Below are 13,568 nucleotides of genomic sequence, written 5' to 3'. Positions count from 1 at the left end.
ATTTTGACATTATTGGAATATAGGGAGAGAATGGAGCAACCATCTTTTTTTTTTAATAAACTGTCACAGAGAAGGCATTTGATTGCGTCCATTGGGAATTTTTATATGCCACTTTAGAAAAATATGGATTTGCCAGGATATTTCTCTATGATCTGAGCTTTCTACTCCTCACCCAGAGCTAAATTGTTAATGAATGTCTATGACTTCCGACAGCTTTCCCATTTTCAAGGGAACAAGACAGGACTGCCCATTGTCACCTTTGCTTTTTGTGTTGACCTTGGATCCCTTGATCAGGAATATACATGCTGATCCAGATATCCAGGGTATACAAGTTGGCAAAAAAGTCTTTCAAGCTTGTGGCTTTCACTAATGAAATCCTGGTATATATTACAGAACCTAGAAAGTCTTTGGGAGAACTATTAGAGTGCATTTTGGAGTATGGTGACTATATAGGATATCATTTAAATCTCTCAAAATTAGAAGTCTTGCCTTTGGCATAGTAAAACATACCTGGGGGGGGGGGGGGGAACTATTCCCTTTGTAATGGGCATCGGTATCATTTAAGCACTTAGGTATACTGCTGATGCCATCTACTACCTGACTGCATTAAATCAATGTTGCCCAGATGCTTGAAAAAACGAAAGACAGTTGGAAAGTTGGAGAGATCTGCTGCTCTCTCTGGTGGGGCACATTAGTTTAATTTGTATGGGTTTTTTTTTTTTTTACGTGGCTGTACATGCTACAGACATTGCCAGTACTTTTGTTGCAAAAAGATTTGAGGTGCTATAATCGATCTCTAAATTTTGTTGGCTAAACTGCACTTGCAATATTTAATGGGAAATTAACTTTTTTGGTGGGGGGGCTGGGGTTCCCAACATGAAAATTTATAACATTGCGTGTTTGTTAAGACATATCAGGGATTGGGTTCTTACTCAATATCAATTCATATTGCTAAATTTGGAGATGGCATATTATGCACCATATCATTTTACTTCTCTTCTGCAAGTTAGGAGTGGGCTGCTTCCCTATCATTTGGGACAGAACATTATTTTACGCCCAATATGGGAAGCATAGGGAGGGGATCCTCTGCTACAGATTAGCTATTCCTGCAAGGGAATGTAGCCTTTGTACTGGACCTGGACCAATTCTACTTTTTTAGCATGGGAAACAAAGGGCTTTATCCTTTTGGAACATGGTATTGGATGAAGAGGGATTACTTTTACCTTTTGATGCACTGCAGCAGTGTGTGGGTGTTCATTGGGGAGATAAATTTGCTTATTGTCAGTTGAAACATTATGTAAACTCCCCAAATAGAAACTCACTTTAACTTCAACTTGGTAAACGAGTTAGAGCCTTTTTCGATGAAATCTCTGAATTCGCCATTTCCATTTCTAGGTTGCATAAGGCTTTATATAAGCTACAAGGCGACAATATATGGCCCTAGTGAAACAGCATTAGGAGCAAGACTTAGAAATTTGGAGAACCGGGATCTGGTGAATAATATTAAAGGCCTTCCTGGGTTGACCACCAATGTGGGGTATAGGGAATGTTATTTTAGGGTATTTAACGGGCCTATTTCACTCAGGCACGGCTCAAAGGCAGGCAGAGTGTTATCATCAATCTGTGCCAAATGCCATAGAGTTGACAACAACTTTTATCATTCTTTTTGGGAATGCTCAGAAATTCAGGGGTTTTGGAGAATGGTAACCTGTTACATGGCCACTACTTTGGCATGTAGGATTGAGGGGGTCACCTAATAACTGTTATTGGATAAATCTGGGTCTTTTCGGGGGGGAAAGATAAAAGGGGAATGATATTGTTTTGAAAAATGTGTCTTCTGGCATGAAAATGCATCTTGCAGTCGTGGACACTAGAGTCCCCCCCCTGCATATTGGCAATGGAAAAATCAATTACATTTGTTGATTGTTTGGGAAGCCTGGAAAGCTCGTGGGCTGTGGCTGCCCCAAATGCAAGAAAAGTTTTTGAATATCTGAAACTCCTATATACAGTCATTGACCACACTTGGAAGAAGCCTTATTTTGAATACCTTATGATTTAGAACTGTCTTGAGCTGTTGCTTCATATGGGTGTGCTAATATGACTGTCTCCTGGAGCATTGTAGGTGAACAAAGGGGACGGGGCCGACTGAGGGATCTTGAAGACTCAGGGGGCCATAAGAACCAAGGCCTTCTGGAGAATAAATATAAGTTGTTCTAGTAATCTTGTATGGGTGGGTGGGTGGGGGAAGGAATGCATAGGGGGGTTTGGAAAAGGTGGCAATTGTTTTCAGTTCATTGGTATATAACCATCTTGTTTGTAAGTTATGAAAATATTTAATAAAATTGTTTGAACTTAAAATGTTTCATTGTATTGTACAAATAGCATTAGTGTAATATCTGTTATTTGAATGTTCTAATGCGTGCCTATTAGGTGTATAATTTGTATTGTGGTGACACTGTGAATATCATATCAATGCTATATGAATGTTCTTTCCTTTTTTTTTAAGATTTTACATTTATATCAAGCAAACGCTTGTTTGAAAAGCAATACATTTCAACATATTTAAGGAAAATACAAATCAGGAGAAATACTGAAATTTCTTGCTCAAGTCCACATGTTAGGAACAAAATGATAAGAAATGGAATGTATAATATAACTAAAATTATCAAAGATAGAGCAACAAATGATAACAGCCAGCATTATACAGTGTTACAATTTCAATTAAAGGGCAAAGATGTTCTAAGAACCCCTATTTTGCCTTGAGGTAAGAAATGCTATTAACTGAGCCGGATCAAAAAATACATATTTGTTTGACTGATGTCTCACCACACACTTGCATGGATATCGCAAGTAAAACATTGCGCCATGAATGTTCTTTCCAAGCTGCCTATTACTATTATGTTGCATTAATTGTACCCTGCTGACATGTCATATTTCTGTTATATGATTGTTCTACAGTGCTGCTAAATGTTTATGTTTCTGATACTGGATCATGTTAGTCCTTTTACCAGATTTCAATTTGCTGTCTCCAAGTTTACCTCACTGGTTATATTTAAGCTTACAGTGATGGAAATAAGTATTTGATCCCTTGCTGATTTTGTAAGTTTGCCCACTGACAAAGACATGAGCAGCCCATAATTGAAGGGTAGGTTATTGGTAACAGTGAGAGATAGCACATCACAAATGAAATCCGGAAAATCACATTGTGGAAAGTATATGAATTTATTTGCATTCTGCAGAGGGAAATAAGTATTTAATCCCTCTGGCAAACAAGACCTAATACTTGGTGGCAAAACCCTTGTTGGCAAGCACAGCGGTCAGACGTCTTCTGTAGTTGATGATGAGGTTTGCACACATGTCAGGAGGAATTTTGGTCCACTCCTCTTTGCAGATCATCTCTAAATCATTAAGAGTTCTGGGCTGTCGCTTGGCAACTCGCAGCTTCAGCTCCCTCCATAAGTTTTCAATGGGATTAAGGTCTGGTGACTGGCTAGGCCACTCCATGACCCTAATGTGCTTCTTCCTGAGCCACTCCTTTGTTGCCTTGGCTGTATGTTTTGGGTCATTGTCGTGCTGGAAGACCCAGCCACGACCCATTTTAAGGCCCTGGCGGAGGGAAGGAGGTTGTCACTCAGAATTGTACGGTACATGGCCCCATCCATTCTCCCATTGATGCGGTGAAGTAGTCCTGTGCCCTTAGCAGAGAAACACCCCCAAAACATAACATTTCCACCTCCATGCTTGACAGTGGGGACGGTGTTCTTTGGGTCATAGGCAGCATTTCTCTTCCTCCAAACACGGCGAGTTGAGTTCATGCCAAAGAGCTCAATTTTTGTCTCATCTGACCACAGCACCTTCTCCCAATCACTCTCGGCATCATCCAGGTGTTCACTGGCAAACTTCAGACGGGCTGTCACATGTGCCTTCCGGAGCAGGGGGACCTTGCGGGCACTGCAGGATTGCAATCCGTTATGTCGTAATGTGTTACCAATGGTTTTCGTGGTGACAGTGGTCCCAGCTGCCTTGAGATCATTGACAAGTTCCCCCCTTGTAGTTGTAGGCTGATTTCTAACCTTCCTCATGATCAAGGATACCCCACGAGGTGAGATTTTGCGTGGAGCCCCAGATCTTTGTCGATTGACAGTCATTTTGTACTTCTTCCATTTTCTTACTATGGCACCAACAGTTGTCTCCTTCTCGCCCAGCGTCTTACTGATGGTTTTGTAGCCCATTCCAGCCTTGTGCAGGTGTATGATCTTGTCCCTGACATCCTTAGACAGCTCCTTGCTCTTGGCCATTTTGTAGAGGTTAGAGTCTGACTGATTCACTGAGTCTGTGGACAGGTGTCTTTCATACAGGTGACCATTGCCGACAGCTGTCTGTCATGCAGGTAACGAGTTGATTTGGAGCATCTACCTGGTCTGTAGGGGCCAGATCTCTTACTGGTTGGTGGGGGATCAAATACTTATTTCCCTCTGCAGAATGCAAATAAATTCATATACTTTCCACAATGTGATTTTCCGGATTTAATTTGTGATGTGCTATCTCTCACTGTTACCAATAACCTACCCTTCAATTATGGGCTGCTCATGTCTTTGTCAGTGGGCAAACTTACAAAATCAGCAAGGGATCAAATACTTATTTCCACCACTGTATGTTTGGTCATTTTATTATTGTTATGCTATTAACAAAATTGTAAGTTTTATGTTGAACTGTACCTGCTGCATGCTGCCTTGGGTGAATCTCTTCATTAAAAGGTAATTAATATATCCCCATAGCCCAAACTGTGTCTGGAGTAAGATTTTAATCAATCTAGCAATGGCCAGCTAGTGGTAGCTAATTGGATGAGAACTAAATGAAAGCACATGCAGAGAAATCAGCTTCTCTGGGTGAAGTCCTGTCCCTTAAATTCTGCCTCATTGAAACTAATTTTAGATGCAGGGGCGTAGCCACAGGTGGGCCCGGGCCTGTCCAGATTTGCCCCAGGCCCACCCAACAGCGGCTGGTCTGGCCAGATTTCACAGGGCGCAGCCAGCAAACAGAAAACCACCCCACTGTAAGTTCTGGTTTCCTGCCGACTGCCAGTGTCACTCCCTCCTCTGCTGGAGTCACTGTTTGCGAAGGGAAAACAAGGGAAGCCAACCTCTGTGTCACTGTTTGCGCCAGATCACCCCAAGACCTGCAGGCAGGGGCAATGACCTCTGAAAGCAGTGGAGGATCTCCTAGCTACATGCACACTGACGAATCTGCAGTGTCCCACCCCTTAGAACACAAACTTCCTGTTTCTATGAGGTCGGGACCGCCATTAAACCTCCTTGGTCGGAACCTTGCAGAGTTATGAGCGTGTATACAGCTGGGAGATCCCATGTTGCCTTTCGAGGATGACATTACCGCCTCCTGCACGTCTTCAGGTGATCCAGTGGCAGCTATTGAAGAGCCAGAAGGGTTGCAGGGAAGGGAGCTGCTTCATGAGACAGAAAGATCTGGAGGAGAGCTAATGAAGGGAGGGGAAGGAAGGAGGGAAGAGAAAGGTGGTGAAGTGAACTTCCCAGGTAGTGATACCAGATTCTATCCCTTATTCTGATTGAACCAAAAGCACAGAGGAGAGTGGATATAAGAGCAGAATAACTGTGTCCTTGGGTAGGGGGAGGTGTGAAGGTGTGACGGACAGGCAACTGCCGCTAAGAGTGAAGGCAGAATTCTACACTAGGCCCAGACACATTCTTTATTGCAACATTTCCTAAAAAGCATAAAGTTTACCACCAGCAATTTGAGTGCCCTATGGAGTGCTCTGCTCCTAGTCTTGATAGCTGTTTCTTATAAAAGTGAAGGAGAAGCAGTCACAAGGACTGAGTAGAGCTCTGACAGTCTCAGGGTGCCCCAGCATATTCACAGAGGATATCCTGAAAGCCTGACTGGCTCTGGGTCACATGTTTGGGAAGTCCAAAGCTAAACTAAGAGCACACAGTGTTTTTAGAAACCAAAAAATGTGCACCACCTTACAGGGGCATAGTAACAGGTGGGCCTGGGTGGAGGGACAGGAGGTTCTCTGGATGCGGAATGTGTTTGGTTTCAATAGCATGTGTGTGTTGGAGGACCAATGGCTCAATGGGGCTGAAGAGTGCAGTCTATTGTCCTTCCCTTACCTCTCAATTGGCCTGCAGCCACTGAAGCCTGCACTGCTATCCTCACTGAAGTTATTGGGAGTGAGGTAGAGGTTAAGCATGGAGTGGGGTAGGGACAGTGCATGGGTGCATCAGTTTGCTGTTTTTTCTCTTTCTAAAAGTTGGCAAATCTAGTGTCCACCCATCCAACCTGTTGGCCTACCCAAAAACTGCCTTCTGGCCATGCCACTGCTACAGCAGTAGCCCAAAGACATTTGTTCAGCTTTTAATGGTCTAGTGGGAACAGGGGCAGCTACTTACAGCTGAAGATTCACAAGCAAAGACCCACAGCAGGTCATCCAAATCTCTCTCAGTCACTGTTTCATCAAGAGACACTCCAAGCTAGGGAGAGACAAAGAGGTAGAGGTTGCAAAAGAGATTGTAGTAGATCGGGTATCTTTAAATAACAATAAAAATCAGACAAAAGATTGCCAATTAATACTGTCAAGTACTAAGCATGATGTACTTAGGAACAACAAACATAGTTTGAAATGTCTATATGCGAATGCCAGGAGCCTAAGAAATAAGATGGGGGAGTTGGAATATATTGCACTAAATGAAAAATTAGATATAATAGGCATCTCTGAGACCTGGTGGAAGGAGGATAACCAGTGGGACACTGTCATACCGGGGTACAAATTATATCGTAGTGATAGGGTGAATCGGATTGGTGGAGGGGTAGCATTGTATATTAACGAGAGCCTTGAATCAAATAGATTGAAAATTCTGCAGGAAACAAAACACTCCTTGGAATCACTGTGGATTGAAATTCCATGTGCAAAGGGGAAAAGGATAGTGATAGGAGTGTACTACCGTCCGCCTGGCCAGGACGAACAGACGGATGCGGAAATGTTAAAGGAAATCAGGGACGCAAACAAACTGGGCAACACAATAATAATGGGGGATTTCAATTACCCGCATATAGACTGGGTTAATGTAACATCTGTACACGCAAGGGACATAAGATTTCTTGATGAATCAAGGACAGCTTCATGGAACAGCTAGTTCAGGAGCCGACAAGAGAAGGAAAAATACTAGACTTAGTCCTTAGTGGTGCTCATGATCTAGTGCAGGGGGTAACGATACGAGGGCCGCTTGATAACAGTGATCATAATATGATCAGTTTTGATATTGGCATTGAAGGAAGTGAAACTAGGAATCAAGTACGCTAGCGTTTAACTATAGAAAAGGTGATTACGACAAAATGAGAAAAATGGTGAAAAAAAGACTGAAAGGAGCAGCTCGCAGAGTAAAAACTTGCATCAGGCGTGGATGCTGTTTAAAAACACCATCCTGGATGTTCAGGACAAATATATTCCACGTATTAGAAAAAAGGGAAAAAGACTAAACGTCAGCCGGCGTGGCTAACAGTAAGATAAAGGAAATCATTAGAGCTAAAAAACAATCCTTCAGAAAGTGGAGAAGAGAACAACTGAAGTAAACAGGATAGATCATAAGGAATGCCAAGCCAAATGCAAAGCGGAGAGATAAGGAGGGCAAAAAAGGACTGAGAAGAAATTAGCGTGGAAGCAAAAATACATAGTAAAAATTTTTTTAGATACATTAAAAGCAGGAAACCGGCCAAAGAGTCGGTTGGGCCGCTGGACGAAAATGGTGTTAAAGGGGCGATCAAGGAGGACAAAGCCGTAGCGGAGAAATTAAATGAATTCTTTGCTTCGGTCTTCACCGAGGAGGATTTGGGGGGGGACACCGGTGCCGGAAAGAATATTTGAAGCGGGGGAGTCGGAGAAACTAAACAAATTCTCTGTAACCTTGGAGGATGTAATGGGTCAGTTCAGCAAGCTGAAGAGTAGTAAATCACCGGGACCTGATGGCATTCATCCCAGAGTATTAATAGAACTAAAAAATGAACTTGCGGAGCTACTGTTAGAAATATGCAATCTGTCCTTAAAATCGAGTGTAGTACCGGAAGACTGGAGGGTAGCCAATGTTACTCCGATTTTTAAGAAGGGTTCCAGAGGAGATCCGGGAAATTATAGACCGGTGAGTCTGACGTCGGTGCCGGGCAAGATGGTGGAGGCTATTATTAAGAATAAAATTGCAGAGCATATACAAAAACATGGACTGATGAGACAAAGTCAGCACGGATTTAGTGAAGGGAAGTCTTGCCTCACCAATCTAATGCATTTTTTTGAGGGGGTAAGCAAACATGTGGACAATGGGGAGCCGGTTGATATTGTATATCTGGATTTTCAGAAGGCGTTTGACAAAGTGCCGCACGAAAGACTCCTGAAGAAATTGCAGAGTCATGGAATCGGAGGTAGGGTATTATTATGGATTAAGAACTGGTTGAAAGATAGGAAGCAGAGAGTAGGATTGCGTGGCCAGTATTCTCAGTGGAGGAGGGTAGTTAGTGGGGTCCCGCAGGGGTCTGTGCTGGGTCCGTTGCTTTTTAATTTATTTATAAATGACCTAGAGATGGGAATAACTAGTGAGGTAATTAAATTCGCCGATGACACAAAATTATTCAGGGTCGTCAAGTCGCAGGAGGAATGTGAACGATTACAGGAGGACCTTGCGAGACTGGGAGAATGGGCGTGCAAGTGGCAGATGAAGTTCAATGTTGACAAGTGCAAAGTGATGCATGTGGGTAAGAGGAACCCGAATTATAGCTACGTCTTGCAAGGTTCCGCGTTAGGAGTTACGGACCAAGAAAGGGATCTGGGTGTCGTCGTCGATGATACGCTGAAACCTTCTGCTCAGTGTGCTGCTGCGGCTAGGAAAGCGAATAGAATGTTGGGTGTTATTAGGAAGGGTATGGAGTCCAGGTGTGCGGATGTTATAATGCCGTTGTATCGCTCCATGGTGCGACCGCACCTGGAATATTGTGTTCAGTACTGGTCTCCGTATCTCAAAAAAGATATAGTAGAATTGGAAAAGGTACAGCGAAGGGCGACGAAAATGATAGTGGGGATGGGACGACTTTCCTATGAAGAGAGGCTGAGAAGGCTAGGGCTTTTCAGCTTGGAGAAGAACGGCTGAGGGGAGATATGATAGAAGTGTATAAAATAATGAGTGGAATGGATCGGGTGGATGTGAAGCGACTGTTCACCGCTATCCAAAAATACTAGGACTAGAGGGCATGAGTTGAAGCTACAGTGTGGTAAATTTAAAACGAATCGGAGAAAATTTTTCTTCACCCAACGTGTAATTAGACTCTGGAATTCGTTGCCGGAGAACGTGGTACGGGCGGTTAGCTTGACGGAGTTTAAAAAGGGGTTAGATAGATTCCTAAAGGACAAGTCCATAGACCGCTATTAAATGGACTTGGAAAAATTCCGCATTTTTAGGTATAACTTGTCTGGAATGTTTTTACGTTTGGGGAGCGTGCCAGGTGCCCTTGACCTGGATTGGCCACTGTCGGTGACAGGATGCTGGGCTAGATGGACCTTTGGTCTTTCCCAGTATGGCACTACTTATGTACTTATGTACTTATGTAGGTATTGAATTAGCTGCCAAATAGTGCAGGGGATTGTGTCACACTTACATAAAGGAGGGAACAAGTTCCTGGCCAGTTAAATTGTGCATAGCGACTAAGTGCTAATATTTAGTATAAGATAGCCGGTTATCTCTGCTGAATATTTAGCACTTACTCCCCGGATTCTATATAGCACGCCTAGAGTTACCTGCGATTCATGCATAAATCTAGACGTATTTTTTAACTAGGCGTGTAGATTGTTTTAACAAGCTGATAAGTTTTGTTAACAGCTATAAATAACAATAATGAGCACTAATTGGCAAAAATTATAATTTGCATGCGTACATTGCTAAGCATATTCTGTAATATACTGCGGCTGAATTCTAACACTCACAGGCAAAAAGGGGCATGGAAATGGGCGCTTTGTTGGTGTTCCAAAATCTATGCGCGTTGTTATAAAATATGAGCCACTGTGCATTATCTACGTGCAGGGATTTACACCAGCTTTTCACTGGCGTAAATAGATGCACGTAGATTCAGTCACATTAACTATGCCTAAGTACATTCTAAATACTGCGTGTATTTAGAATACGCTTAGGCGTAATTGCCTAGTGCGCGTTAATTTTAGGCACCATATACAGAATTAGGCCCTTAGTGGCTAGTCACTAACCAGCTATGTTGCACAACTTAGCCGGCTAAGCATAAATATTCAGCGCTAAACCGACTAAGCTGAGCAGTTAAGATAGGCCTGCTATTTAAGTGGCCTATCTTTAATCGCTATTAACTTAACCAGCTAGCGCTGAATATTTGCTTAGCCGGTTTAAGTTGCCACAGCCAAAACTGAAACCGGATATAAAACATGTTTTACATACAGAAAAGGGTTCTTATAACATTGTGTACAGGTATACTAGCATAAAAATTAGGCATGACAAGAGATTGTGCATACTTTTATGCAGATCATGAACAGATATTTCTGGGAGCAGTGTCGCTATGTACAAAGATATTTTATAAGATCCACCTGTACACACAATCTCCAGAGCGGATGTCATTTATGAACCGTTTCTTTGAGACCTATGTTGCCTTTATAAACTGGGAGAGGGGGGGGGGGGGGTTAGCTTTTTCCATAGGCACCCTTCTGCAGTTAATTTTAACACCACACACACGTATATACATAGTAGGCACACTGTGAGAAGTGGCATTTTTCAAATACTAAAGCAGGTGCATACTTCCAGCTTGAAAATTATCCCAGGGAATCTGTGTGCTTACGTTTAAACTTGCTCTTTGGCAGGCTCAGAATTTCCTGGGTTAATTTATGTGCATTTGTGTAAAATTTCAACAGGACACAACATGAACTTTGCACCTGGCGACAGAGCTCCTGTCAGAGTATGATGTAAATGGAAAAATTCTTGCAATAAATGTAGTGTCATAGTCTATTTCAGCGAGCACCAAAACCTATTAAGCTAGGAGAGAAGTATTCGAGAAAGAAGCAAAATTCAGGGCTCCTTTTACAAAGCTGCACTAGCAATTCCGGTGCGGCAAATGCAATGAATCCCACTCAATTACTACGGGCTTTGTCGTATTTGCCGTGCTGGACTCGCTAGCGTAGTTTTGTAAAAAGGAGCCCTGAAGTTTTGTTCTATCACTGCAACCATACAGCATGATATGCACTACACCAGCACCACTCACCATGCCATCATCGTAAACACGCAGGTTAATCTGACGCTGTGCTGCCCTCTCCAACACCTCCTGTGCTGCACATCCACAGCGGATTTTCAAGGTATCAAAAAAGGTACTGTGTTGCAATGTGTGGCCGGCACGCTTCAATCCTGCACAAAGCAATACGTTTAGTCCATTACTTCTGTGCTCCCTCAATGACTGGAAGGTGTGCCTCTCGTTAAATATATCAGAAGAGTAACCTTAAGCTTGCTTCAGTGTTTTGTGATGGTGAGCACAGGGCAGCCATTACTGAATATATTCCAGGCATTTAGCAAAATTTGGCCACATAATCATGACATGGCCTTTGATTGCAGTCCCTGCTGTTACACATACGTGCTCTTTATAAACGACACATCAAAATTCAGACATGCTTGTACCAGATGGAAGATTCAATCTATTTAAAGCTCTTTAATACTATATTCCTTTTAAACAGACCATCTGCCAGGTTGCTTGTCAGTGAAAACTAAACAGATAAAATTGATTGCAGGCTAATCGCTTCACAGAACTTGAGAAAAGAGACAAACCCTCCAAATGTATGAAAAATACACATTTTCATTACTATGTTTTACTAAATAAAATGATAGTTTTAGTCAAAGGAACTCAATTCAGGGAATTCAGATCTATCTAAATATACTGTTCAGGTAGAAGCCTGAAATCCAATGCCTGCAGAAGTTAGATAATTTGACGTGAAGCCCTTTATTTTGCTCAGGGTTTCACAGGACTGATTTACACAGATTGAAGAGGTTCTTATGTTAGCATTTGAATTAGTGAGGGAGGTTGTAAGGTTTATTATTTTAAATTCCTATGTTTACACTGTGAACAACATAGAAATAATTGTGATTTGCAATATAGAAAGGTTTTTAAACAGATAGATATGAACTGGCAGATTAATGCGACATTACAAGAAACTATTCAGTGATGCTAAAAATACATACACAGACTGCCGACTGCCGCAGATTAATGCGACATTACAAGAAACTATTCAGTGATGCTAAAAATACATACACAGACTGCCGACTGCCACTGGCTGTTTAGATCATAGTGATGTTCAGCTGCTTTGGGAGGAATGCTATAAGTGGGTGCCCTGATGCCACGCAGTGAAACAGGAGACAAGGGGGTCCATACCTTCCACAGAAACACAAGCAATGCAAATCAAGGATGGAAGAAGACCAAGTCCAAATGACCAGCCCAACAAATGAGTAGGAGCTTCAAACAAGTTTATTAGGACCCAACATGGTCCGTGTTTCGGCAAAAAGCCTTCTTCAGGGGTCGGGTAATGTGAAACTTCAGCACAACTTAAATGAAAAGCAGAAGTGCTAACAAAGCATGAACAGAAGAACGCTGAAAAAACTAAATCCACAAGGAACTCTGTCTCAGCTAGAGCACGCTGCCAACCTGAGAGCTGCTTTGGCAGCACATGCTGAAATTCATGCAGGCGAGGGGGAGGGAAAGAATATTTGGTTCCTTCAGTCCATCTTTGGGCCCCCCCACCCACCCAAAATGGACTTCTGGCTATGCCACTGTTACATGCACCCTTATAGAATAGCACTTAGCTGCCACTTACACACAAGTACACACTTATCCACAAAAGTGCAGGTATTCTGCATGTTCACACACACAACTAGTACTAATGTGGTACCCATTTACAGAATGCTTTATATCTATAACCAGGCTGTTTAAGTCAGGACAGCCTTTTTTGCAGTCCTAAATTAAATCCCACAGCTAAATGGAAATTGGTTAAATATTGTCAGTTGCTTATAGGAACACCCACATTTCACCCTTGCTCCACTTCAGCACTATCTAAAATAGGAGGTTTATACACTTAGTGGCCATCACTAAACACAGAAACCCTCTTAATATCTGGCCCACAGTATTTTCCTAAGACAAAAAAATGGAATGCCACAAGTAACCCATCTGACCTTATATATTTCTATTGATTGAGAAACTTGTTAAAATGGACATATACATAGTCAGCTGTGCAACTACAAGGACTGAATAAAAGTAATGCTTCCGCTTCCACAATTCATCAACAGATGGCAGCACCAACGTGGTACACTTGTTCACTTGTTCTTTGAAATCTCTTCACCTCACTTGTCTGTATGAAGAGGCTGTTTTGCTATTGCTTGTGAAATGGGAGCGTGCAGTGAGCATTCGTCAGTATGATTTAAACAATGTGCTGCGAAAGAATTTCTGACTGTTGAAAGAGTCCGTCCAACTGAAATACTGTGCATTACTGGGCTAACAAACTG

At 42.3% G+C, this 13,568-nt stretch overlaps 1 protein-coding gene across 1 annotated transcript in view; it reads right to left on the bottom strand.

The window, feature by feature from the left end:
* Positions 1-13,568, bottom strand: part of GLDC (glycine decarboxylase) — a 173,171-nt gene that overhangs the window by 63,240 nt on the left and 96,363 nt on the right. The window contains exons 10-11 of the mRNA XM_030193778.1: positions 11,290-11,429; positions 6,426-6,506 (exon numbers count right to left, since the gene is read on the bottom strand). Of these exons, the coding sequence (XP_030049638.1) occupies positions 6,426-6,506; positions 11,290-11,429 (221 nt within the window). The remainder of the gene's footprint in view (positions 1-6,425; positions 6,507-11,289; positions 11,430-13,568) is intronic.

Source organism: Microcaecilia unicolor, chromosome 2 (genome assembly GCF_901765095.1).
Source record: "Microcaecilia unicolor chromosome 2, aMicUni1.1, whole genome shotgun sequence".
Lineage (NCBI taxonomy): Eukaryota > Metazoa > Chordata > Amphibia > Gymnophiona > Siphonopidae > Microcaecilia > Microcaecilia unicolor.
Note: the sequence above shows the minus strand (reverse complement) of the source record. Positions and strands in the feature narration are given on the sequence as shown.